Consider the following 24,857-nt stretch of genomic DNA (forward strand, 5'->3'; position numbering starts at 1 on the left):
ATAATAATAATATTATCTCAGTAAATTACTACATTGCAATATTTTAGACAATGTTTATGTGCGCATAATCTTGAAAGATTAATAAACTACATACGTTCCATTTTTATTTTATAATTTAAAGCACAAATAAAAATATCTAAACAAATTTTTAAAAAATATTACAACGCCTTTTTTGGATTGTAATTACTTTCGTAAAAAAAGAAAATAACATAGCATATATCATTTTAGAAAACATAGCTTTAATTATTAAATTTGCTTTAATTTATGATTACAACATATAATTTGATTTATTTAAAAGATTTATTGATATTGATATTGTAAATATTTTTTATTATGAGATATTATTATATCTTAATTATATTATATCTTATTATATCTTTAAGATTAGCCTCTTTTGTAAAAAGCCTAAATTTGAATTACATCGTAATGACATAATAATTCCATCATATCATGAATTATTTTCATTATTAGGATCAATTTCCGGAATCTTACAATCATGCACCACTGCATCCCGTTGAAAATCGTTTATGGCGAAATCCCGAAAATCTTGGCGAGATTTCTGGAGTCGCTGTGGATCCATTGGGTAATCCCGTGATTTTTCATCGCGGAGATCGAACATGGAATTACGAGTAAGAATCGTAGAATAAATTAACATAATAATAATTAAAAGCGTATAGCAATATAAAATAGCAAAAAAAGATTATACTTTTAAAAATTATCTAATTTTTTAAATTTTTAATAAAATATGTGTGATATAAAATAATTATTAAAATAATTATATAAAATAATAATTTCTTTATTAAGAATTTTTAATGTAAAATATTGTCGTGTCTCTCATTGTAATGCATCTGATGCGAATTTTCAGAACATTTAACGAAAACGCAGAATATCAAGAAAAATACAAAGGTCCTATTCATAGTGACACAGTGTTAACACTGGACCCTAAAACCGGCGATATTATTCGCGGTTGGGGAAATCAGACGTTTTATTTACCGCACGGGATTCACATCGATGGCCTTGGAAACATATGGCTGACCGATATTGCTCTTCATCAAGTATTCAAGGTACGTAGAGAGATCCATAGCAAAGCCTATTTTAGGACACAAACAGTCTTAATAATTATTATAATAATAAAAATAACAGAATCAAATCTCTCACAAATGGTGTTGTTAAATAACAAAACATTGCATTATAATTTTAAGATATCTAAAAGAAGAAAAGGCATTAAAGATTTTAATTAAATGTGTTGTAAACATAATTATGCATAAGTGAATTACATCAGATATATAAACATATTGCAAATTAATACAGGATTTTCGTTATCCAGCATTCGATCTATTAAAACATATTATAATCGGTCCTCGTAACTATTATTATAAAAAAATTAATGAAATCGATTATATTCGTATAAATTATAGTATTCGCCTTCCGGAGTCCCTCGACTGATCCTCGGTCAACGATTCGAGCCTGGAAACGACATGGAACATTTCTGCCAACCAACTTCGGTCGCGGTTTTACCGAGTGGCGAGATCGTCGTCGCTGATGGATATTGCAATAATAGAATAGTACTATTCGACAAAAGGGGCAATCCCAAGTATAGTATTGGCGAACGTACGTTTAATATAATTAATGTTAAAATTAATATTAGAGTCAATCTTAAATTGTTTATACTGATTCTTAAAAGTAGAACTTAGACCATAATTAATAACTACAGGTAATATTAATACTACACAAAATAAGTATATAATGGTAATAAAAAGTAAAGCACAAGTGTTCACGAATAGAATTTAATGGTCTTTAATTTTATCTTTTCATTGTTCAATTTTTCTACTTTTAATAATGTAATTAGAAGAAAATAATTCTTTTTATCTTTTGCTTGTAAAAATTCATCTGTATATTAATAAACAAATTGTCTCTGCTAAATCATTCAAAATATTTTAATAAAATTAATGTATTTACACTTTTAGATTGGATTTCTTTAAGAATTCCGCACGCCCTGACGATTTTGCCAAATAAACAAGTGTGCATCGCTGATCGTGAGAATTCGAGGATTGTGTGCTTGGATGTGATATTTTCCGATTTAAATCAAAATCCCGAATTTCCATATTCCATTCGTCATCGACAATTTGGTCGCATATTCAGTATTGCGTCGTACCGTAAGTAAAACTCATGATAAGTACAATGTATTGAATGATTAATGATTATTATTATAAATTAGCATTTAATCCTGACTCGAAATTGTCGCGCATTTCAGATCTAATATATTATCAAATCCAATCGACATATTTAGATCAGATTGAACTCGCAGAATAAAATCAAAAAAATTAACATTATATTAATAAGAAAAATAAGAATCTTCAAACATATTAGCAATATTATAATATGCTATATTCTATGTCCACATTTTGATACCTTTAAACTATTCTTTCCAATAAATTATTCTTTATTAATCGTATTTAAGATATTTATTAAACCAAAGCAGCAAAAACAAAATAATAAAAGTATTATTATTTTTATTATTATCGATCATTTTAGGTGGCTTTATTTATGCTGTGAATGGTATGACGTCTAGAAACATACAAATTAAGGGTTTCACTATTGATCCGATAAATCGAAACGTAACAGAAATTTGGGGACCGGAATCTTCAGTAAGTTGTTATGTTTTATATTCGCAATACATGTAATAATTGTGACAAACACATTTATTATAAATATATTGATATATTTTAAAACAGATTACTCCATTCTTTTCTCGTAAAGTAAAAGAAGCATATATTATATTTGTTTCAGCCTTTTATGATGCCTCATGCCATCGCTGTATGCCCGTATGGTACAGCACTCTATGTATCAGAGATTGGACCCAATAAAATATGGAAATTCGATTTATTGCAAACTTGACTAATGTAAAGTTAAACGAATAATATAACAAAATATAACGCCAAAATCTGTCATCTATAATGCTGTACATTATTACCTGATCTTAAAGTAAACCTAAAATCAAATAATTCACAAAAGTAGCGAAATTGAATTCATCTCTTTCTTATCATCTCATTACGTTGCCAATTTTAAAGTTGCCGTAAAGTTTTAACAATAATCTTATCTTCAAATCTAGTACAGTAGATATACTATTAGGTAACATATATAGATACATATTTCATCATTTAGATATATATATGTATATGTGCGTGTGTGCACATATTTTTTTAAATTTTTTATACATAATAATTAGATGCTATATATATATTGTATATAATGTTAGTAATATTTTCGAGAGAAGAATTATTGAATTATAGAGAGAATTCTCCTTTTATAATTCAATCCGATTTTCGTTTTTTACCGTTGTTTTCTACTTAAAATTGTATAACATAGATAAGAAAAAATAGACATAATTATTCGAGAAAATTATTTGAGAACGTTTGTTACTGCACACAATAATATTTAGTATTTATATTTCGTGTTGTACAATTTCGCATCTTGATGGTAACTGATTTTGTCTCAATAACAATAATAGCACTCCGAAGTCACGGATCTAAATATCGATTACAATGTTAAAACTTTTTAATGCTTCCATAATAATTTGTTAAAATCAATACTTATACATAAACTGAGGATGATATGAAACTTGGCCATGTAATAATTAACCAAATTATCATCATCTAATTTGTATTGACATTGTATGCGATGTTTACATATTGACGCTTCACAGTATATGTACAAATCCGTATATGTGTTTCTGTGTTGGTATGTATAATATTTTATACAGCAGATGTGAGAAAGAAAAAGTACATGCAATTTGATATAGATTATTCTATAATTGAGATATAAAATAAAATGCAGTATTCATCGAGTTATATCATTTAATATATATAATTCGATCATATAATTTAAAGCTAGATTCTGTGATTATGATATATAACTATTTATATTTAATCCATGAAAAACAAAGTTTCATTGGTCGTGTCGCTTTATCAACTTATATTTTCAAAAACGAATAAGATAGTATATGAAAAAACTAATTTTCTTCGATGTATTTCGCAATAAAAATATTTACGTGACTCCTATGCTTATGACTTCATAATTCAATACAATATTACAAAAAGAATAAAAACTTTAATTGGATATATTAAACAAAACTGCATATATTGTTTATCCTTCTTCACTTATAATATCACAAATTTGGTAATCTTACTTTATTGCTCACATTTATCTATTCGTTATTACTTAGTTATTTATATAAAATTAATTATTTTAAACTAAATTATCTCAAATTATTATAAAAAATTATCTCAAATTATTACAACTTAGTCAATTTTCACTCCACTACAACATATGCTGGTCATTGTGACACTGAAACCCTCGATCATTAAGTGTGTTGATAGATTCGTAATACTTTCTTCTGATGCATATGGCGGCAACATAATGTATACATATCTTCCACCAAAACTTGTGAGTTTTCCCATAAAACCATATCTCTTCGTAATCGCACAAATAATATCCAACCTTGGATGCGACAATCCCAAGTCATGAATAATTTCTTGATTTAACATAATACAGATCTGCAAAGCATTAAAAAATCGAGATTAAGAAATATACGGTTACCAACAAATAATAATATATTTGAAATTGTTGTAAGCACAGCTATTCAAAAATACACAGCAAAGTAATATCAGAAGTCACAAAAAAAAAACTTACGTTCAATGCTGCGTACTTTTCCTGTAATTGATATAAATTGTCTCTTTGAATATTATTAATTGCAGCAAGATTACTAAAAGCCTGCTTTGATAATGTGTTTAATATATTAAAAACGATGTTTACGGAAGTGGGATAAGAAGATCTCATTTCCGCTAATTTCTTCATTTGTTCTCTCTTATTTTGGCGAATTTTTGAATCGATCAGCAGGATCTTCATTCTTGGCGCATTCAGTTTACGGACTCTAATATTAAGTCTTGGCGAGTTGTAGTAAAATCTTAGTATTTGACCGTGTGAGCACACGTCATGATCGAGTTTGAGTACATAGTTTTGTATTAATTCCTCGCACTTCAGAGCGTATCCCGAGATTTTTTCTAAATCATCATGATTAAATGCGCCGTCAACATTTCTCTGCAGACGCGCCCAATGTAGAAAGCCCGCCGCGAGACATACCGTGAACGATGTCGAACTGCCAAGACCAGCGCGCATTGATAATTGCGTGGTCAAGTGCATGTGAAAAGGTCTTATATCAAATATCTCTTGATTAGCGATGTGTATAAACAGGAAAAAGAATGTTTGTAAGCTAAATTTCTGCGCGTATGTGCTCCACATACCGTTTAATGTGATAAAATATTGCACTCGCCTAAGCAACCAAATATGATCATACAGGAACAGATCAGTCTCCTCATAAAAAAAAAAGTTTAAAATCGAAGTTAAAGATAAGTTCAAGTTTAAATCGACATCGGGAAACTCTATCTTAACGATATCTCTTCTATTATTATCGATTATTTCGCAAAATTTGAGCCTAGTTCGAAGATCTACGCTGGCTGCCACAACATTTTTTCCATACATCGTCAAAGGTTCTCCGTATAAAATCATTCTGCCTGGTGCAGAAACTTGAAATTTAATCATTCTCAATTTTTTAGTTTCGTTTATTTTTTTAGGAAGAAAAACTTGTACTCTCCAAAAAGACCAATAAACGTTGTACAGTGAGTCGCAAAAAATTAAATCTGAGTACTGTAGTTCTTATAAAGATCTATCAAATATTAAATAGTCTTTATGTGTAATGCGAAAAAGATCATCGAGATTGTAGATATTTGTCGCTCCTTTTCTTTTTATATAAATTAGAAATGCGTCGGCTATGTGCGACAAAAATAATTTATCGATATGTTATTGAATTTTTATTCTGTACAAAAAAGTGTACTTACAATTCAATAAAATTCAAATTTTTGTTCTTTGCCGTTGTTTTCCATTTATTGTTAACAAAAGTCATAAATTATCTTTGTTTCTATTTTCAAGGCTCCACATACACAAAAAAAAATCTGGATAATAGATACTATTTTTAACTATTAAAATTTTATAATATCGATAAGAAAAAGAATCGAAACGATGAAAATTATTCGAGAATATTCGTTTCCGCACAAAACAGTATTTATACTTCGTCTTGTTTTCGTGTCTTGATCATGACTGATTTCGTCTCAATAATAATAGCGCTTCAAAGCCGTGAACATAAACATCGACTACAAAGTCAAATTTTTTTAATATGCTTTAATAAGAAATTATTCAAACTGATATATTCAAACCTTACATATGTATAATCTAAAAATTATATATTTCTTACAATATAATATTAAACAAATCGTTATTATCTTATTTGTATTGGCACAATTTATGTGATATTTACATATTGACGTTTTATACAGCATATAGTATAAATGCGCCTACATTTTCCGTGTGTATGCGAGTGTAATATTTTATGCAGCAAAATACAAAAACAAAATTCTTTGACGCAGATTATTTTATAATTGAAGTATAGAGTAAAATATAATATAAGGTAAAATGTAATATAAAGTAAAATAGTATTTGTATATCGAATTATATCATTTTATATACTTCGATTATACAAATAATTTTGACGCAGAAAATAAGCAGCGCTGCCCTTGTTATTTTCTAGATTGCATTACATAAAACTTAATTCGTCTAATAATAAGTAAGATCATACATGTCATCAACTTCAGCTTGAGAATCAAAATCCGGAAAAGGATGGTAATACTTCTTTTCATTAATTTTTTGTATCTTGAATATACGTATAGACAAAGATTCAGCCTGCATAACTTAACTATAAAACAAAAAACATGAATTAAAAAAATAATGATTTGATCAATTTGTATTATCTAATTTTTTAAACAAATTTTGCAATTAAAATATTTGCAATGATTCCTCGCTTATAATTTCATAATTCAATACAATATTATTAAAAGAAAAGAAACTTTAAGTAACAAAAAAAATATATTAAATAAAATATAACTTAAAATATATAAAACTATAATGAAATTCATAATCTTACTATACATTATTCGCGCTTAGTTTAATTAATCATATTATTTAATTATTTTTATACAATTTTAACATACCTCGTCAAATCTCACCCCACTACAACATATTTTGGTCGTGTAGAAATTAAAACCTAGGCTCCTTAATTGTTGGCAAAACACAGTAGTACGTTCTATTAGAGTATTCGGCGGCAACAGAATTAATACATATCTAGCTCCAACACCTGTGAGTTTTCCTGCGAATCCATGAGCTTTCGCAATTGTACAAATAATATCAAAATTTTGATTTGACAAATTCAAGTGATGTAACATGTCTTGATTCAAGGTGATGTTAATCTGCAAAGCATTCAGAACTCTAAGTTAAAAAACAATACAGTTTCCAGCGGAATGTATTCGAGATTCTTATAACAATTGTACAAAAGTGTTACTATATATGCAATAAAGTAATTCGCAAAGAAACGAAACAAAAGACTTACTTGTAGCGCTTCATATAAATTGTGTAGTCTTTGTAAATTGTTATTTCTGTGGCAATTTCCTATTTCACGAAGTGCTGTTGCAACTTCCTGCGATATATTGTCGATCGTATCGAAAATGCGGTCGACAGCGTTATCATATAAATGTTTTGCCTCGGCCACTTGTCTTATCAGTTCACCCTTATGCTGACAAATGTTTGAATCGATTAGCAAAATATTCATTTCTGGCACGTCTATGGGTGTAAAACTGCCGTTTAGCAGTTCTTTATATTGAAATATTATTCCTCGGCCGAATGTGCACACGTCGTGATCAATGTTGAACAAATAGTTCTGTATAACTTCTTCGCAGTGCATAGCGTATTCCGAGATAATTTCTAAATCCTGATTATTAAATGCAATATGGCCACCTTTCTGCAGACGCGCCCAATGTAGAAAGCCCGCCGCGAGACATACCGCGAACGATGTCGAACTGCCAAGACCAGCGCCCATTTTTAATTGCGTGGTCAAACGCACGTAACAAGGTTTTATATCGAGTGCCTCGTGGTGAGCGATAAACAAAAGCAGGAAAAAGAATGTTTGTATACTAAATCTCTGCGGATATGTTCTCCACATACCGTTTAAGGTGATAAAATATTGTATGTGTCTAAGGAACAGGATGTTATCATTAATTATATTATTATATTCCGAGGAAGAAATGAAGTTTTGAATATGTTCTAAAGGTATATTTATCAATAGACCGACATCAGGGAAGTCTATTTCAATGATTCCACTACTGGTTGTTTCGTAAAAGTTGAGCATGGTTCGAAGATCTATGCCGGCAGCCACAACTTTTTTTCCATACATCACCGTATGCTCTCCGCTTAAAATAATCCTACCCGGTGCCGAAATCTTGAATGTAATCATGCTTTTTGCGAATAAAAATCTCTACTTCGCAAAAAAATCGACGTAGCGTTGATCGTAAAAATTTATGTCCAGTCCGTAGCTCTGGGAGGTAGTTATTAGAACCACAAAAAATATGTTTATATGTATATAACACGTGATGAAGATCACCGAGATAATATTTGTCGCTCCTTTTCGTTTTATATAAAGTTGAAAGTGCGTAACGTTAGTTATGTGTGACAAAAATAACTTTTCTCATCGATACGTTATCGAATTATATCGACACACTTTAAAAAACGCACTTAGATTCCATCAGATTCTAATTCTTTTCAATTGTTTTTGTTCTTAGCAAAATAGCCGAATTGTTCGTCACAATCTATCTTCGCTTCTTCTTTCTAGGCTCCACACACAAGTGTGAACGCAATACGTTTACTATTAAACTATTAAAACTTTCATAAACTAAAACAAAAGAGAAGCTACCCACACATAATGAAAGTTATTTGAGAACGTTCGTTACCGCAAGGCAGTGTTTATGTTTCGTGTTGTACAAGCCGCGTCTCGATTATGACTGATATCGTCTCACAGTTCACAGGTAATAACAACTCCGAATATGCGAGCCAAAATATTGACTACAAAAGTCGAAGCTTTGAAAGCTTTAACGGGATGCGTGGCGCTCAGCGTAGAGTCGCGAGCTGACAATCGTCAGATTCTAGATTCAATCCCGCTCGGTTACACATATGGTTACACACACATACAAAAATATATTTTGATGCCAGTTATTATATAATTGAAATATATACTAGTTGTATCTCAAATTATATCGTTTAATATGATATAATTACATAATTTTAATGCAGAAAAATGAGTAGCGCTGCCTTTGTTTTATAAATCGCATTAATTCGATTAAATAAAATGTATCATCAACTTCGGCTCAAAAGTCAAAATTCGGGGCAGGATGATATATGAAATTAATATTTTTTTATTAATTTTGCTTATATATAGATAAAATTTTAATTTACAAAATTTTAATCTATAAAATACATAGATAAAGGCAAAAATATAAACAATTATTTTTTTTCGGACTTTATCTCTATACGATATGCATGTATAACTATAATTTATGTAATATAATACATAAATATTTATATTATGTAGTAATACATAAACGTATGTATCACGTAATAATATATATATTTTCCATATCATGATGTATTAAGTATTAATAATAATATTTTTTATTGTTAATAATGCCATGATTCGTATATTGATTAGACAGATTCGACGCATTTTGTTATCTCCGTTAAAATTCTTGTTTTTTTATTATAGCTACATTTAATGATGGTGTTAAAAACAAGAAAACATGTAAATATTTTTGCAAAATACATTTTTTTAAATTAGTTTTTTCCTATACCATTATATTTGCTTTCGGTAGTATAGATTATTAAAATGTTCCAAAAAATTTTGTGGCATATTTTAATTTTTCTTGTTTTTTGTTTATCCCGCATTAAACTAAATATATAAAATAATCTAGGTGTATTGTAAACTTTCGAAAGTAGATTATATACAAATTCATTCAGATATATAATTGATTAAACCATTTATTAATCGAAAAAAGATCTTCGGTATACTTTTTTACGCGTGACTTGGTACAAGCTATAGTGATCGTGTTTTTTGATCAATCTATTCTTTGAACGCGTATGAGATAACATGAAAAAACTGATTTTTTCCATGTATTTCACAATAAAAATATTAAGAATGGTTCCTATCTCCTGATTTCATAACTCAATACGGTATCAGTTAGAGACCAAGAATTTTTAATAACAGAATATATTTTGAGATACAACTAGTATATATTAGTTATTAGTCATTATTAATCATTGTGATATTGAAACCCTATAAAAATATCTGCTTTTTCAAGAAAATTGATGTAATGTTGAACAGTAGAGCGCAGAAAATTCGAAAATGTTCGTTATCACGAAACGAAGTTTATGTTTCCCCTTGTTATATCATTTCGCGTCTTGGTCGTAACTCGTGATTTTATCTCAACAATCTTCGCGTTGCGAAGAATTAAATATTACGATTACAATAATAATGCTTTTTAATGCTTTAATCAAAAGTCATTCAAACTTATACATAATTATATTTATACATAATCGAAAAATAATAAAATGTATCATTTACAATCAAATTATCATTATTTTATTCGCAGTGACACAATGTACATGATATTATATGTCGCAATTTCGTCCAATATATATACAATACAAATAAAAATTATACTTTGTCGTCGATCAATACATAATTAAGATATATAGTAAAATACAATACTTATATATTGTGTATATATATACAGGGTGTCTCACAACCTCTGTACAATACTTTATTAGCGTGTTCTAGAGGTAAAATAGAAACAAAAATTCTAATACAAAAATTTTCAGGCTGCAATAGTTTTTGAGTTATAAGCGATCAAAGTTTGCCAATGATATCGCGTAAATCTCGCGCGCTCAGGCCCGTAATTACACTTACTCGCGTACCGATCTGTCATCTGTTATTGATTTTTTCAAGTCAGGTGATATTGATTTTTACTGCACATCTGATTTTATTTTCTCGTTTTCTATGTATTACGCTGTGTATATTACGCTTACGTCGTACATTATGGCGATAGGGTAATATTAACAGATTATAAATCTTATACGGAAAACATTTAATTCTTGAATAATTTAATTAAATATTCAAATAATTAAATAATAATAATAATAATAATTAAATTAAACATTATAACATTAATAATTAATAATATTAGTAATTTTACGCGATATCATTGGCAAACTTTGACCGCTTATAACTCAAAAATTATTGCAGCCACAAAATTTTTGTATTAGAATTTTTGACTCTATTTTACCTCTAGAACACGCTAATAAAGTATTGTACGGAGGTTGTGAGACACCTGTATTGTTTAATATAATATAATCTCATAATTTTGACATAAAAGATGAATAGTGCTATCTTTATTATTTTAGATCGCATTTGTCACGTTAAGCTTTCGACAAAACTACATATTTATTGTTTTTCTTCACTTAAAATACTACAGTAATTAAGTTAGTAAACTCACATTTTTTTTACATTTATTATTAGTTATTTGTTCTTATTTACTTATTTATATAATTATAATTGATCATTATAATCATGAATGCTCACTCCATTACAACTCATGCTGGTAATCGTGCTATCAAAACCCTCTGCCATTAAGTGTGTCGAAAGATTCTCAATTAATACTTCTGGAATGTCCGGTGATAGCAGGATGTATACAAATCTACCAAACCCTGTAAGTTTTCCCGCAAATCCACATTCTCTTGCAATAGAGCAAATAATATCCAACTCTGGATACGACATATTTAATTTAGATAGTAAAGATTGATTCACTTGAACGACGATCTGTAAAGAAATCTAAATTAAGAAACAATACTATTTCTATCAGATATAATTATATATTTGCAAATTTTTTAAATGACATTATACAAAAGTATGTAATGAATATCGTTGTTCGCAAAGAAATAAAAAAAGATACCTGTAGTGCTATGAACGAATTTTCTAGTTCAAGTGAATTGCCATTTATGTAGTTAATTTTTATTTCCCCAAGCTTTTCACAAAATTGTTTTGATGTTTTATCAATTTTTTCTAAAATTAAATTGACGAACTTGGAATGAGAATATTTTAGCTCCGCTATTTGTTTCATTTGTTCGTGCTTATTCTGGTGAATTCTTGAGTCAATCAACAGAATCTTCATTCTTGGCATAGGCATGACATAATTTTCAAAATAAATACCGTTCTTGCCTAGAAATCTTACATTTATGTTGCCAAATGAGCATGCGCCGCTATCGACCCCGAACATATATTCTTGTATAATTTTCTCGTACCACGAAACGTAACGCGAAATTATCGTTAATTCATTGAATTCAAATGCATCGTGAGTACCTCTCTGCAAACGCGCCCAATGTAGAAAGCATGCCACGAGACATACCGCGAACGATGTCGAACTGCCAAGACCAGCGCCTATTACTAATTGCGTGGTCAAGTGTACGTGAAAAGGTTTTATATCGAGTCCCTCGTGGTGAGCGATAAACAAAAGCAGGAAAAAAAATGTTTGTAAGCTAAATCTCTGCGGATATGTTTTCCACATACCGTTTAAGGTGATAAAGTATTCCACGTGTTTAAGGAGCAAGATTTTATTCATATTCAAGTAGGTTAAATTATTATTAGAAGACAAATGTTGAACTAGTTGCCAAGATAAATTCAATGATATATCAACATCAGGGAACTCTATCTTAATAATGTTTCTTGGATCATCGATTAATTCGGCAAATTTAAGCGTAGTACGACGATCTAAACCGGCCACCACACTACGTTTTCCGTATAGCATCGCGTGCTCTCCACTTAAGATAATACTACCCGGTGCGGAAATTTGAAATTGGATCATCTTTTTTATATAAATAAAATTATCTGCTCTTCAAAAATATTGATGCAACTTTGAATAGTAGAACGCAGAAAATTAATTTTGCGTGCCGTAGCTCTTACAGACATTCATTAGAGCCACGAAAAATATATTCACATAACGTAAAGAAGATCAAGAGATAATATTTGTTGCCTCTTTTCGTTCTGTATAAGTTATAAATGCGTAATGTCACTTATAATATATATGACAAAAATAACTTGTCAATACTTGTTATCAAATCGATATGCATACACGAGGCATGTACTTAAATTCAATCAGATTCTCGTTTTTTGCTCTTGTGTTTGTTATCAGCAGATGAATGGTAAATTAATTTCTTCCTTCAAGATTCTACACACAAGATTGAATAATACATTTTTAATTTTTAACTTTTTATATCATAGACAAATGAAAGAAAGACCACGCATAATGAAAATTAATCGAAAATATTCGTTACCGTACACAAGACAATGTTTAACTTCGTGTTGTATTATTCCGTATCTCAGTCGTTACTGATTTGATCTGAATATCATAACACTGTTCCAAAGTCATGATTCTAAATATAAACTGTGTCAAACTTTTTCAACGCTTCAATAAAAAGTCATTGGAATATATGTTTTTATATATAATTTATGAAATTAATATGTTATATATTATAAACCATGTAATAATTGATTAAGATATATGTATAATATAGCTATTTATTAATCCATGAATAAAAAAAAAATTTTTAGTATATTTTATTGCTACGCATGTCCTGATACAAGAAGGGATAATATCGTTTGATCAACCTATACTTTCAAAATGAGATGGTGTACAAAGCAAATTCTTTTTACAATAAAAATATTAAAAATGGCCCGTCGCGTTCAACTTCGTAATTCAATATAACTTTAATAAGAAAGATCAGGAATTTTAAATAACAATATATATATATATATATATATATATATATATATATATATATATATATAATATGTATTCCTGCATTTAAATCGCTAACAGTACTATATATGTTGTTCTCATTTATAGTTATTACTTAGATAATTATATAAAATAGAAATTATTTTAATCTTCAATCCTCACTCCATTGCAACTCATGATGGTCCCTGAGACAATGAAATTTTCTGCCTTTAAGTGTTGGATAAGACCTAAGATACGTTCTTTTGCATTCGTAACATCCGGTGGCGGTAAAATATATGCATAGCCACCAGAACCTGTGAGTTTTCCCGCGAATCCATAATGTTGCGCAATCATACAAATGATATTCAATTTCGGATGTGACAAACCTAGATGACACAGCATCTGTTGATGTAATTGAATGAAGATCTGCAAAGTATTAATCTAAATTAAAAAATGATACAGTTATACACCAACGAATAATCCATCCACTTGAAATTTTCATAAACGCAACTACTTAAAAATATATAACAAAATAATATTAAAGGTTGCAAAAAAACTTACGGCTAATGCTGTGTACGATTTTTGTAATTGAAGAAAATTTCTATTTCTGTAATTATTGTTAACTGCAACAAGCATACGACAAGTCTTATTTGATATTCGATCGATTTTATTCAAAATGATATTGATAGTCCAGGGAAAATAATTCTTCATTTGCGCCATTCGATTGATTTGTTCATTCTTATTCTGACGAAATTTGGAGTTGATTAACAGAATCTTCATTTCTGATGGCATATTTATAATCTTAGTATCATGGAGTTGTTGACCTCCGTATCGAAATCTTATTATTTTACCATACGTGCATATGTCAGAGTCGTTCTGGATTATAAAGTTTTGTAAAACTTCTTTGCAGCACGAAGCGTATTTCGAAATCTGAGCTAATTCAAACGAACTGAATTTATTATTGTGGACACCTTTCTGCAGACGCGCCCAATGTAAAAAGCATGCCGCGAGACATACCGCGAACGATGTCGAACTGCCAAGACCAGCGCCTATTGGTAATTTCGTGGTCAAGTGTACGCGAAAGGGTTTTATAACGATTTTTTCGTGATGAGCGATGTACAAAAGCAGGAAAAAGAATGTTTGTAAGCTAAATCTCTGCGGGTATGTTTTCCACAAACCGTTTGAAGTAATAAAGTATTGCACATCTCTAAGCAATTGGGCATTGTCCTCAACGACGTGGATGAAATTATTGCCAGAAATGAATTTTAGAACCAATGCTAAAGGTATGTTCAACCCTAAACCGACATCAGGGAACTTTATATTAATAATATTTCTTGCATCATTATTTAATTCGTTGAATTCAAGTGTGGTACGACGATCTATGCTGGCTAGCACAATCTCTTTTCCATATATCGAGGTATACTCTCCGCATAAGGCAATCCTGCCCGGGGCAGAAATTTTGAACTTAATCATCCTTTTTGTGCGAATAAAAACATGTTCCTAAAAAAAAAAAAAAAAAAAAAAAAAAAAATGTGATATTGAACAGTAGAGTATAGAAAATTAATTTGCATGCCTTATAAATATTTGTTAAAATCTCGAATAATGAATAATGAGATAAGGTTTGCTCGTTTTGTTTGCACGCTTTTTACATTCAGATTTTTCACTTTTTCTTTCTTCATCCGAATATATATTTATCTCGTTTCAAGAACAAAAGATTCTAGAGAGTGCGAGTAAAATAAACAGGTCTAATATATTTGTTGCTTCTTTCGTTTTGTATAAGTTAGCGATGCATAATATCAGTTATCTATGACATAAGTAATTCATTATCAATACGTTATTAAATTTATATTCATACCAAAAAAGGAGGTTTAGATTTAATTAGATCCTCGTAGTTTTCCTATGTTTCTGTTGTAGCAAAATAATCGTAAATCGATCTTCGTTTCTTAATTCTTTCAGGGCTTGACGCACGAAAGATTGAATGATAGGTTCTTAATTATTAAATCTTTATTTCATAGACAAAAGAAAGAGAGACAACGGATAAAGAAAATTATTCGAAAACGTTCGTTACTACACGAAAACGGTGTTAAACTTTGTGTTGTATTTATTCTGCGTCTCAGTCGTGACTGATTTCGTCTCAACACAATAACAGCGCTCTGAAGCAACGATCTCAAATATGTGAACTATAATGGCAAAGTTTTTCAATGCTTTAATAAGAAATCATTTTAAAAAAACACACATACACATAATCATATATATATATATATATTTCTCTCAATATCGACGTGCGTTTATATAAGAAAAATAATAAGAATATAATTAAAAAATAATTTTTACATTAAAAATATTTTTATTATTTTCTCTGTTTAAATGAACTAAAAAAATATATATATAAGAGAGAAATAGAGCTATATATACACATATACTTTATATATGTATAATTAAATATATTTATACATAATTATATCTGGATTATTTCCCAAGTATTATTAACACGAACCGTAAATGCAGGAAAAATATATTCAATTAAATATAATAAAAAATTACTACACAAATTCACCGATTCGGCTAGTGTCATTCATCTACTTACTGCTTCAAATTTATAATCTCATCACCAGGACTTGCTTGATATCCACTGGCGAAATCCGCGAGAAAAATCTATCCATTAATTCTGATAAATATTGCCTTAATTTAGTTCATATGTCGTATAATACGCGTCTTTTAATACGCTAGAAAATTCGTCTGAGTTATTAGGAGAACATATTTCTCGAAGAGGTAAGCTAGAGATAAATTTGACGATCCGTCCTGCCCTCTGGATAGCGACGATGTAACTTTTCCCCCGAATGTCACGACATCACATCACGAACTTTTTCACGTTTTCACCCCTAGGGGAAAGTTAGGGAAAAGTGCGATTGCTGCTCTGATTGGCAGTTTATGTTTAAAAATATCCTTTGTCGATGTTTTATCTATATTATTTTTTAATCGATGATTCTAGTAACTTTGTACGTATGAATTTGGCTAGCTTTTCGGCCGCGATGCCCGCAATCCTCGACACAATTGCAAACACAACTATTCCAAAATGGCTGGCGACAAGATTGTTGACGGTTCACAAAACTGTAACAGCGAAAGAATAAACGAAAGCGGTGACTTGAATCTCAATTTGAATTTGGAGGACGAGCTTGTCGAATCAATCGAATATATACCTTGTCCCGAATTTCAATTTTCGGTAAATCGATTTCTACTCTTTCGATCTTATACTTTGACATTTTTTTCTGTGCTTTATAATATTTCGTGACAACTGGTATACTTATTTTGCATCAGTAACGAAATATTATATACTATTCTATCGTAGAAAACGTTACATTAAACATACGTCATTTATTTGTATTAACGTTTTTCTATATCGAGAATTTTTTGACAATTAATCGCATAATCTTTTTATTGTTAAAATAAGAGTTATCCTCTCTCTATTATACTTGCAAACTATTTGTATAGATGAATATACATATTTATTAATAATATATTGATCACATTTGTAGTTCTTATATCATTTTTTGACTTTTCTCATTATATATTTTTATAAATTTGTGTGTGTATATACATATATGTAAAGTGCGTAAACTTAATTTTTTTAGGCAACAGCATGTTATATTTGTAACGGGTATTACGGACCTTGTTTTGAGGAACCAGTTTGCGCAACCTGTCATGCATTTTTATTCCCAAATGATATTGATCTACTACAAGTTCCAATTTTTAGTGAGGTATATAACTGATCTTTTTATAAAAATCTAATCTATATTCTAATATAATCTGGTTTTGCAATATTATTATTTAACAAGAATTCTACAAAAATACATCTGCATTCTGTTGATAATTTTTATGAAATGTATTAATAAATTGTTAATATTAGTAATTAATGGATACAATTTATTAATATATTAATATATGTTACTTTTCATGCTTTATTAATAATATTAGTGTCAATCTTATCACATATGTGCTTTTTGAATCTAAAATAGAAAACAGATGATGAAGATTCGGGAAATGACGAACCAACTGATCTTTACTACAATCATGAAAGAAGAACTAGTCAACAACAACAAAATTCTCCACAGAGTGTCAATCCTAATATCCCAAACGTACAACAAAATGCATCTAATCATAACATGAATGTTTCTCGCAGATCTTGTGCACAACATCAAAATGCAATGCCTCAATGCAATTATCATGTACTGCAAAATAATTCAAATAGCAATTCTGCTGACAAATGTATGGTAGCATTTACACAGAACGCGTCAGTCTCGCGTGATGTGAATCTCGATCTGCAGAATATGATCTGTCGAACCAGAAGTGGCTGTCATCAGAATTGCGTCAACGGAAATGATCGACACGTTCAGGATATGATGGAGGAAGATCTGCGATCAGATACATTTGCAACAAGCAATGACGGCCAAAACAATGAACATAGAGACAATATTGCACCACAGTATCATTGGAACTATAGAGTGTACGAGGATGTGGGCGAGCCGTCACGGCCATATAATTTATCGGCGAGACTAGAGATATTGTCGAATCACAAGCATATCGAGCACGAACCTATTAACGAACCGGGTTTAGTAGAAAGATTGCCGCCAGAAGTGTTGCTCGCCATCTTCTCACATCTCGACGACATCAGTCTGTGGTCAGCAGCGAATGTCTGTCGGCGATGGTGTGGTCTGCTGTCGACGCATGTAACACAATTGCAATGGAAACAGCACGTGAAACTACGCTGGCCCCTTTACAAACCTATAGGTTGTGTCAAGAACTGGTACAAGGTGTATGATTATCTAGCCTCTTCAGCGCCATGTCGAACTTGCTTGGCGCAGACCTCTCTGCGATCTAGACCTTCCAGAATGGAGGAGAACTCTTGGCGAAGGAATAGACTACGCAGTGAACTCAAGAGTTTAAGAATTGATCCACCTGAAGGAATTGAAGCAATGCCACTCGATCATATGTGTTGCCATTGGCAGGCCACAATCACGGGACCAGTGGGAAGCCCATATGAGGGAGGATTATTTTATCTATATCTACAAGTACCCTTCAGGTATGTATATAAAAACTTGCAGGTAGCTACAATAATTCTGTTTTCTTTCATAACTACAAAACTTTGGCTCTTGACAATAAATTGAAAAAAATCTTAAGAATCTTTGCTAAAGTTTAGTTGCAAGATATCTTAAAAACTAGATTGTAATAAATTATAATATAAAATAGATTATAATAGATTTTAATATAAAAACTAGTAAATGTTTCATTTTTAAAGTTAATTTTTATCTGAATTCTGATATTTATAAGTAAAAAAGTGCCATAATTCTCGCTTTGCATTTAACTCGTGTAACAAATTTTTAATCTTAGTTATATTTTATATTATTAAATTTTATGTATATAACACATACTTTTCAGTTATCCCATGTGCCCGCCTGTAGTCAGGTTTCTGACAAAAATACTTCACCCAAACGTCTCTAGACATGGAGATGTTGGCATAGACTCAATACATCATAATTGGTCATTGGCTCTCACAATATCTAAAGTCCTTATCAGTGTACAAAGTTTGCTTACAGATCCATATTGTCAAGTAAGTAAATTTTTGATATATCATTGATTTAAGAAATAAATCGATCGTTTTGTTCATTTTGATTAAGAATTTCGAAAACAGAAAATGATAAAGTAAATTGATTTTTTTGTCTCAACTTTATAATATATTCTATACGTTAAGATGCATAATACGATTATTCTTTTGTATTATTGTTAATCTATGACTGACATATATACACAGGTATGTATGGAACCAGAATTAGGAGAGATGTATATGAATGACCGTGAGAAATTCGAGGAAGTCGCTAGGGCATGGACATGGAGGTATGCAATGCACGATGTTGTGATGCCGCTTTAGTGCACTGAAATGTATAAATCTGAATTAATTCGTGTAATTAATACATAAATTACTTAGATGTTAATTATCATACATAGATACTTATCTACAAACTATTTAATAAATTGATAATAGTATGTGATATAATTGTGCTAAGGTCTATGAAAAATGTGAATGTATATTTATAGGAATTATTTACTAATCACTATTGTACACTAGTGAATCGATCATTTTGTATCCCAAAGTTCATTATAAAATATATATATCAACATTTTTACATTGTTATTTCAATATTTGCATTTTCATAAAATATTTGTCAAAGATGCAATACATATGGATTTATGAAAATGTTAAGATTTTCAAAAAATGAATAGCTTGGGAAGAAATAAGTACTAACAATAGAAATATTAATTTTCATTATGTTGTATAAAAGATAATATCGATAAAGTATAGTTCATTCCATATAAAAAATTTTTTTAAATCTTAAAAAACTTCAAGTCCTCTTAAATACAGATAAGAAATTTAAAAAATATAATATAATATTAATAAATATATATAATATATAAAATAAGATAATAACAACAATCGAAAAACAAGTATGATTAAAGAATAAACTTTTGTGAGTAAAAAAAGTGCCATAATTCTCGCTTTGCATTTGATTAACTATTGTGTCATATATATATAATATCTTACATCTCTTAATTAATATAATTCTTAATTTCAATAAGCAAAATCTTAATAACAAATCTGGAATTTATGAAGAAAATTAAATCCTGAATAAAAATTTCAAAAAAATCCATTTGAATTAAAATAATTCGATAATAAAATTCTATTATTTATTTTGCATAGTTTCCGTTAATTACAACTCAAAGATTGATGCGTCCAGTTTAATTTAACAAAAAGAAGAAAAAAGAAATTGTTTTAAATTTAATCAAAAGATCTACACACATACATACACCATAAAAATTCAAAAGTGCGATGATAAGAAACGCCTTGTACACAGCGGGAGAGCGTTTATTACCTAACCTAGAAAGTCGCGTGTTCAAACACTCGTCAGTCGCAACATAGTGCTTAAATTATAATTTAATTTCGGCCGAACGAAACTAATCGAGTTTCGGTAGGAATCGAAGCGAAAAGAGCAGATATTTCTTCATACCGGGCGCGTACCTGGAGCTCGAAGCCTCTCGGCTCGCTCCAGGTGACCTGAGGTGACAGTTATGAATCGAGCGACGACGTAAGATGATACTGAGGAGTTTCCCGTTCGCGCAATGGGTTCTGGTTTTAATCCTCTCCGTTGTGATAATCTATCTGCGGCTACGAATAAGCGAGCTCGAGGAGAGCTACAGAGAGCTGCGTGCGTATCCATTATATCGCGAATAACCTCGTTTAAGCGCAAGACTGCTCTAAATTAATATTCACGATGTCAAAATAACGTCTGCTTGCGATTCCTTTTCCAGATGATGCTGTCGTGCAAGCGCAAACTGATATTAGAAATGACGCGCGCGTCGAAGCACCAGGTAATGGAGGCGGTCTCGAGGACGTCGTCGTGATATATAACAGGGTGCCGAAGACTGCCTCCACTAGTTTCGTGGGATTAGTTTATGATTTGTGCAAGCAGAACAAGTACCACGTGCTGCACATCAACGTGACCAATAATATGCACACCCTCACTCTCACTAACCAGGTGCTACATCATTTTGAAACAATTCGCATATTGCTCAGCTATAGAATGCAATTGTTTATGTTATAGCATACTTTTTGAAATATACATTTTTACTTTGGTACAAGATACATGATAATATTTTACATAGTAGAGCACATATGAAGTATAAAATATAAAGAGGTACTAAATTTCATTTATGTCTACTTTGTGTCTATCATTTCTTTGTTAAGATTTAGATATATACTTGTTTCATCTAAAATATAAAAAATAATGAACAAATCTATTGCAGCTCTTAACTATACATTTGCAAATTACTATGTAAACTTTATTTTATTTGATATATTTTAAATTATATATCAAAAATAGTTCTTTTTATCTTTTCTTATCGATGCAATAACAATTACAATTACAATATTTTAAATTCATATTTTTCTAAACATTTTCTTTACCTACTATTTCATATAATAGGGATATTTTATTATATTAATGTATGGCTATTATATACATAGATTCAATTTGCAAACAATATATCAAACTGGAATTCTATAAAACCAGCATTTTACCATGGGCATATGGCATTTTTAAATTTTGAAAAGTAGGTATAGCAAAGTTTACATCCTTTATAAGATGAGATAAATTTATTTGTTGTCTTTAACAAATAATACTTTAATTCACAGATTTGGTATTAATCGTACACCTTTGTATATAAATTTATTGAGGAAACCTTTAGACAGATTTGTATCCTATTATTATTTTTTACGATATGGCGATAATTTTAGACCTCATCTTATAAGGAAGAAACATGGAGATACAAAGGTTTGTTTGTATCTGAAAAATATTTAGAAAATATAAATAATTTCATTCAACTAATTAAATTATTCTATTTGTTTAGACATTTGACGAATGCATAAACATTGGTCAACCTGACTGTGATCCTAATAACATGTGGCTACAGATTCCATTTTTGTGTGGGCACGATCCAGCTTGTTGGTAAATCTTCACCTTTTAAAACTTTGCAAGTGAAAAAACGATTTTACAAAAATTTTTTGTCTTTTTTAAACATATTTTTAAACATAATATATATAATTATGGAGAATTCGCTAATTATTATAATACTTTCTCATTTGTAACAGGGAGATTGGTAACAACTGGGCATTAGACGAAGCCAAACGAAATCTGCAAAAGCATTACTTTCTAATTGGTGTGACCGAGGAGTTAAATGATTTTGTGGAAGTATTGGAATATGTACTACCACGATTTTTCAAAGGAGCGTATAACTTTTTTTTACATAGTAAGTGTGTCTATTAGAGCATTTATTAAAACTTTTTCTCGAAATCACAGTAACATATATTTTTCCTTTATTCAATTATCACAGTTAACATATCATGAATCACATTAAATATTATAATATACTTTTCTTTTAATTTCAGACAACAAGTCACATTTACGACAAACTACTCAAAAACTCAATCCATTACCTGAGACAGTAGAGAAGATTCAGCAGTCGGTTGTGTGGAAAATGGAAAATGAATTATATAATTTTGCTTTGGAACATTTTCATGCTGTAAAAAGACGACTCATAAATGCTTCCCCTCAAGATGCAAATCAGCGCTTTATGTATGAAAAGATACGGCCAAAATAAATCTCTACTTTTTTACATAAAACTTTACTTGAAGAATATAATAATGCAAATTTACTTCCAATATTCCTGCGACGAATAACTACTGAATGTGTACTTAATGTATATATAATTAAATGCAAAAGTTTTTTTTATAAAAAAAACATTAATTTATCATTAATTCTATGTAGTTTTAATAATTTATTTTTTTCCTACATATATAAACTGGGCACGACATAAAAGCTTTCCTTCAAAATTTTTTATCTTAGCACTTCCAATTTCTAAGAAACTGATATAGTTACATAAATAATTTAGATAGATCTATCTAAGGATGCATTATGAAAAAAAGTAGAACAATGACATATTTGATTTGTATACTATGCATCATTAACTAATTCACTGTAATGATTTTTTGGTCTAAGAGCAAACATATAAACTGGATATAAACCACGCGGAAATTTAGTTTGTTGTTGTTCCTTAACACAAATAAGATCAGCTTTATCAAACAGAAATTGCAAGCATTTCATTGGTCTGGTTACAGAGGAATCCTCCGTGTCAATTTCCAAATTATTGGAACTTGTAATATTTTCTTTTACCACAAGTACACCAGTATTTTTTAAACCCAATCTGCAAATCCAAATCACAAGGTGAGAAATAATGCTTCGTTCTTTTTCCATAGTAAAGCAGAATGGAAACTCACGAGCATTTTCTGAAAAATTCTATTAAATCATCATCCCGTAGATGCCCCAATACCCATTGACACCATATAACATCATATTTATTTGCTACAGGGCAGAAGTCTTGCAAGCCTTGAAAGACAAGTATATTTATATATCTGTCGCATACTAAAAATTTAAATCTTACAAATATAAATACACTACCAATCGGATAATACTGATCGATTCTCGATGAATAGTTTTCCAGAGAGATTTTTGCTACCTCTAAAAACTTGGGATTTTGCTCGACTAGATCTATACGTTTAAAATGTTTTATTAATAAATTTTTGGTGATTCTACCAATACCAGCACCACAATCTAGGGCACACGCTTTGGAAGGTGGATTTTTTAACTAAAACAGATTAAAATAGCAGTTTTTTTTTGCAGATATCACATTTTTTTTACATTTAATCTCTCTCTTTTCTTATAATTTATTTTCAAATTTTTATTAAATTGTGATAAATTGTAAAAATTATATAGAATCTTATTTTGTAAAATCATGACAATTTTAATTTTTGAAATGGGGATTGATTTTATAATCCATTTTAATTTATCTACATTTTAATTAAACGTGCAATTGATTTCTGATCGATTCACCAAACCCATAAAAAATAGGTTAAATTAGGTTAGGCTAATAATACGTACCTCGAAAAGAGATTTTAGAAAAAACGTGGAGCCTTTTATGTCAATCTGCGAGATAAATCCGAATCCTCCTAACATCCCGTCCACCGTAGGCGGAATGCGGTCCCAATATTTCGCAGCTGCGACATAAAATTCGCCCTTACACGTGTTCGCGTCATGTTGCTCTTTCTGCATTTTCGGACACTATGCTCTAGGATTTTCACAAATACACCACGCGCGCGATTCCTTACGAGATTCTTCGCATTCTCGTCAACATAAATATAAATTGAGACATTACAAAAGTTGCAATGTTATGAAACAAAATATCAAAGCAGCGAGCTCATAAATTATTCCGATATATGCGCCATGCGTGCCAGAATCACACACATGCGTTGACAAGAGCAGCGTAAGACGTTTCTTGAACTTCGTAAAAAAATTTTTTAAAAAGAAAAAATAAAAGTAGAAAAAATATTATTAAATCTCAAAGACTCAAATTATTACGATCAAAATATTATTATTTATTCTTTATGTATTGTTATTTATTATTATCATAAATAAATTTATTATTTAG

The 24,857-nt window shown here is 30.0% G+C and overlaps 8 protein-coding genes across 12 annotated transcripts in view; 3 read left to right on the forward strand and 5 right to left on the reverse strand.

The window, feature by feature from the left end:
* Window positions 1–2,955, forward strand: part of LOC115236132 (peptidyl-alpha-hydroxyglycine alpha-amidating lyase 2-like) — a 17,072-nt gene extending 14,117 nt beyond the window's left edge. Inside the window, 6 exon segments of the mRNA XM_029808372.1 lie at window positions 472–629; window positions 866–1,064; window positions 1,419–1,611; window positions 1,968–2,156; window positions 2,536–2,648; window positions 2,791–2,955. Coding sequence (XP_029664232.1) covers window positions 472–629; window positions 866–1,064; window positions 1,419–1,611; window positions 1,968–2,156; window positions 2,536–2,648; window positions 2,791–2,898 — 960 coding nt within the window. The 3' untranslated portion in view covers window positions 2,899–2,955.
* A 147-nt stretch (window positions 2,956–3,102) lies between these two features.
* LOC115236134 (mevalonate kinase-like) lies at window positions 3,103–5,870 on the reverse strand. The gene is made up of 2 exons (XM_029808374.1): window positions 4,693–5,870; window positions 3,103–4,556 (listed from the first exon to the last, which is right to left on the reverse strand). The coding sequence occupies exons 1-2, from the start codon at window positions 5,599–5,601 to the stop codon at window positions 4,302–4,304; spliced, it is 1,164 nt and encodes a 387-aa protein (XP_029664234.1). The 5' UTR covers window positions 5,602–5,870; the 3' UTR covers window positions 3,103–4,301.
* A 650-nt stretch (window positions 5,871–6,520) lies between these two features.
* LOC115236133 (mevalonate kinase-like) lies at window positions 6,521–8,962 on the reverse strand. Its single transcript, XM_029808373.1, has 3 exons — window positions 7,499–8,962; window positions 7,104–7,358; window positions 6,521–6,808 (listed from the first exon to the last, which is right to left on the reverse strand). The coding sequence occupies exons 1-3, from the start codon at window positions 8,396–8,398 to the stop codon at window positions 6,791–6,793; spliced, it is 1,173 nt and encodes a 390-aa protein (XP_029664233.1). The 5' UTR covers window positions 8,399–8,962; the 3' UTR covers window positions 6,521–6,790.
* Window positions 8,963–11,313: 2,351 nt separating this feature from the next.
* On the reverse strand, window positions 11,314–13,540 carry LOC115236150 (mevalonate kinase-like). 3 transcript variants are annotated; one of them, XM_029808402.1, is made up of 3 exons: window positions 13,326–13,540; window positions 11,943–13,214; window positions 11,314–11,809 (listed from the first exon to the last, which is right to left on the reverse strand). In XM_029808402.1, the coding sequence occupies exons 2-3, from the start codon at window positions 12,849–12,851 to the stop codon at window positions 11,540–11,542; spliced, it is 1,179 nt and encodes a 392-aa protein (XP_029664262.1). In that variant the 5' UTR covers window positions 12,852–13,214; window positions 13,326–13,540; the 3' UTR covers window positions 11,314–11,539. The 3 variants fall into 3 exon arrangements, with proteins under 3 accessions (XP_029664262.1, XP_029664261.1, XP_029664260.1); XM_029808401.1 differs by having other exon boundaries at window positions 13,321–13,540; XM_029808400.1 differs by having other exon boundaries at window positions 11,943–13,540.
* Window positions 13,541–13,840: 300 nt separating this feature from the next.
* LOC115236151 (mevalonate kinase-like) lies at window positions 13,841–16,534 on the reverse strand. Of its 3 annotated transcripts, XM_029808406.1 has the most exons (5): window positions 16,351–16,534; window positions 15,619–15,943; window positions 14,615–15,263; window positions 14,325–14,545; window positions 13,841–14,189 (listed from the first exon to the last, which is right to left on the reverse strand). In XM_029808406.1, the coding sequence occupies exons 3-5, from the start codon at window positions 15,234–15,236 to the stop codon at window positions 13,929–13,931; spliced, it is 1,104 nt and encodes a 367-aa protein (XP_029664266.1). In that variant the 5' UTR covers window positions 15,237–15,263; window positions 15,619–15,943; window positions 16,351–16,534; the 3' UTR covers window positions 13,841–13,928. The 3 variants fall into 3 exon arrangements, with proteins under 3 accessions (XP_029664266.1, XP_029664264.1, XP_029664263.1); XM_029808404.1 differs by lacking the exon at window positions 15,619–15,943 and having other exon boundaries at window positions 14,325–15,263; window positions 16,351–16,533; XM_029808403.1 differs by lacking the exon at window positions 16,351–16,534 and having other exon boundaries at window positions 14,325–15,263; window positions 15,619–15,924.
* A 259-nt stretch (window positions 16,535–16,793) lies between these two features.
* LOC115236149 lies at window positions 16,794–19,944 on the forward strand. Its single transcript, XM_029808399.1, has 5 exons — window positions 16,794–16,986; window positions 17,396–17,521; window positions 17,780–18,843; window positions 19,200–19,371; window positions 19,573–19,944. The coding sequence occupies exons 1-5, from the start codon at window positions 16,840–16,842 to the stop codon at window positions 19,687–19,689; spliced, it is 1,626 nt and encodes a 541-aa protein (XP_029664259.1). The 5' UTR covers window positions 16,794–16,839; the 3' UTR covers window positions 19,690–19,944.
* A 690-nt stretch (window positions 19,945–20,634) lies between these two features.
* LOC115236147 (heparin sulfate O-sulfotransferase-like) lies at window positions 20,635–23,000 on the forward strand. Its single transcript, XM_029808397.1, has 7 exons — window positions 20,635–21,022; window positions 21,126–21,352; window positions 21,841–21,926; window positions 22,009–22,147; window positions 22,224–22,321; window positions 22,465–22,622; window positions 22,762–23,000. The coding sequence occupies exons 1-7, from the start codon at window positions 20,908–20,910 to the stop codon at window positions 22,971–22,973; spliced, it is 1,035 nt and encodes a 344-aa protein (XP_029664257.1). The 5' UTR covers window positions 20,635–20,907; the 3' UTR covers window positions 22,974–23,000.
* On the reverse strand, window positions 22,629–24,693 carry LOC115236148 (N-terminal Xaa-Pro-Lys N-methyltransferase 1). The gene is made up of 4 exons (XM_029808398.1): window positions 24,311–24,693; window positions 23,831–24,017; window positions 23,650–23,758; window positions 22,629–23,576 (listed from the first exon to the last, which is right to left on the reverse strand). Exons 1-4 carry the CDS (start codon window positions 24,479–24,481, stop codon window positions 23,327–23,329), a joined length of 717 nt encoding a protein of 238 aa, XP_029664258.1. The 5' UTR covers window positions 24,482–24,693; the 3' UTR covers window positions 22,629–23,326.
* Window positions 24,694–24,857: the final 164 nt, after the last annotated feature.

This window comes from Formica exsecta, unplaced genomic scaffold, assembly GCF_003651465.1.
Source record: "Formica exsecta isolate Colony F162 unplaced genomic scaffold, ASM365146v1 scaffold245, whole genome shotgun sequence".
In the NCBI taxonomy this organism is placed as follows: Eukaryota; Metazoa; Arthropoda; class Insecta; order Hymenoptera; family Formicidae; genus Formica; species Formica exsecta.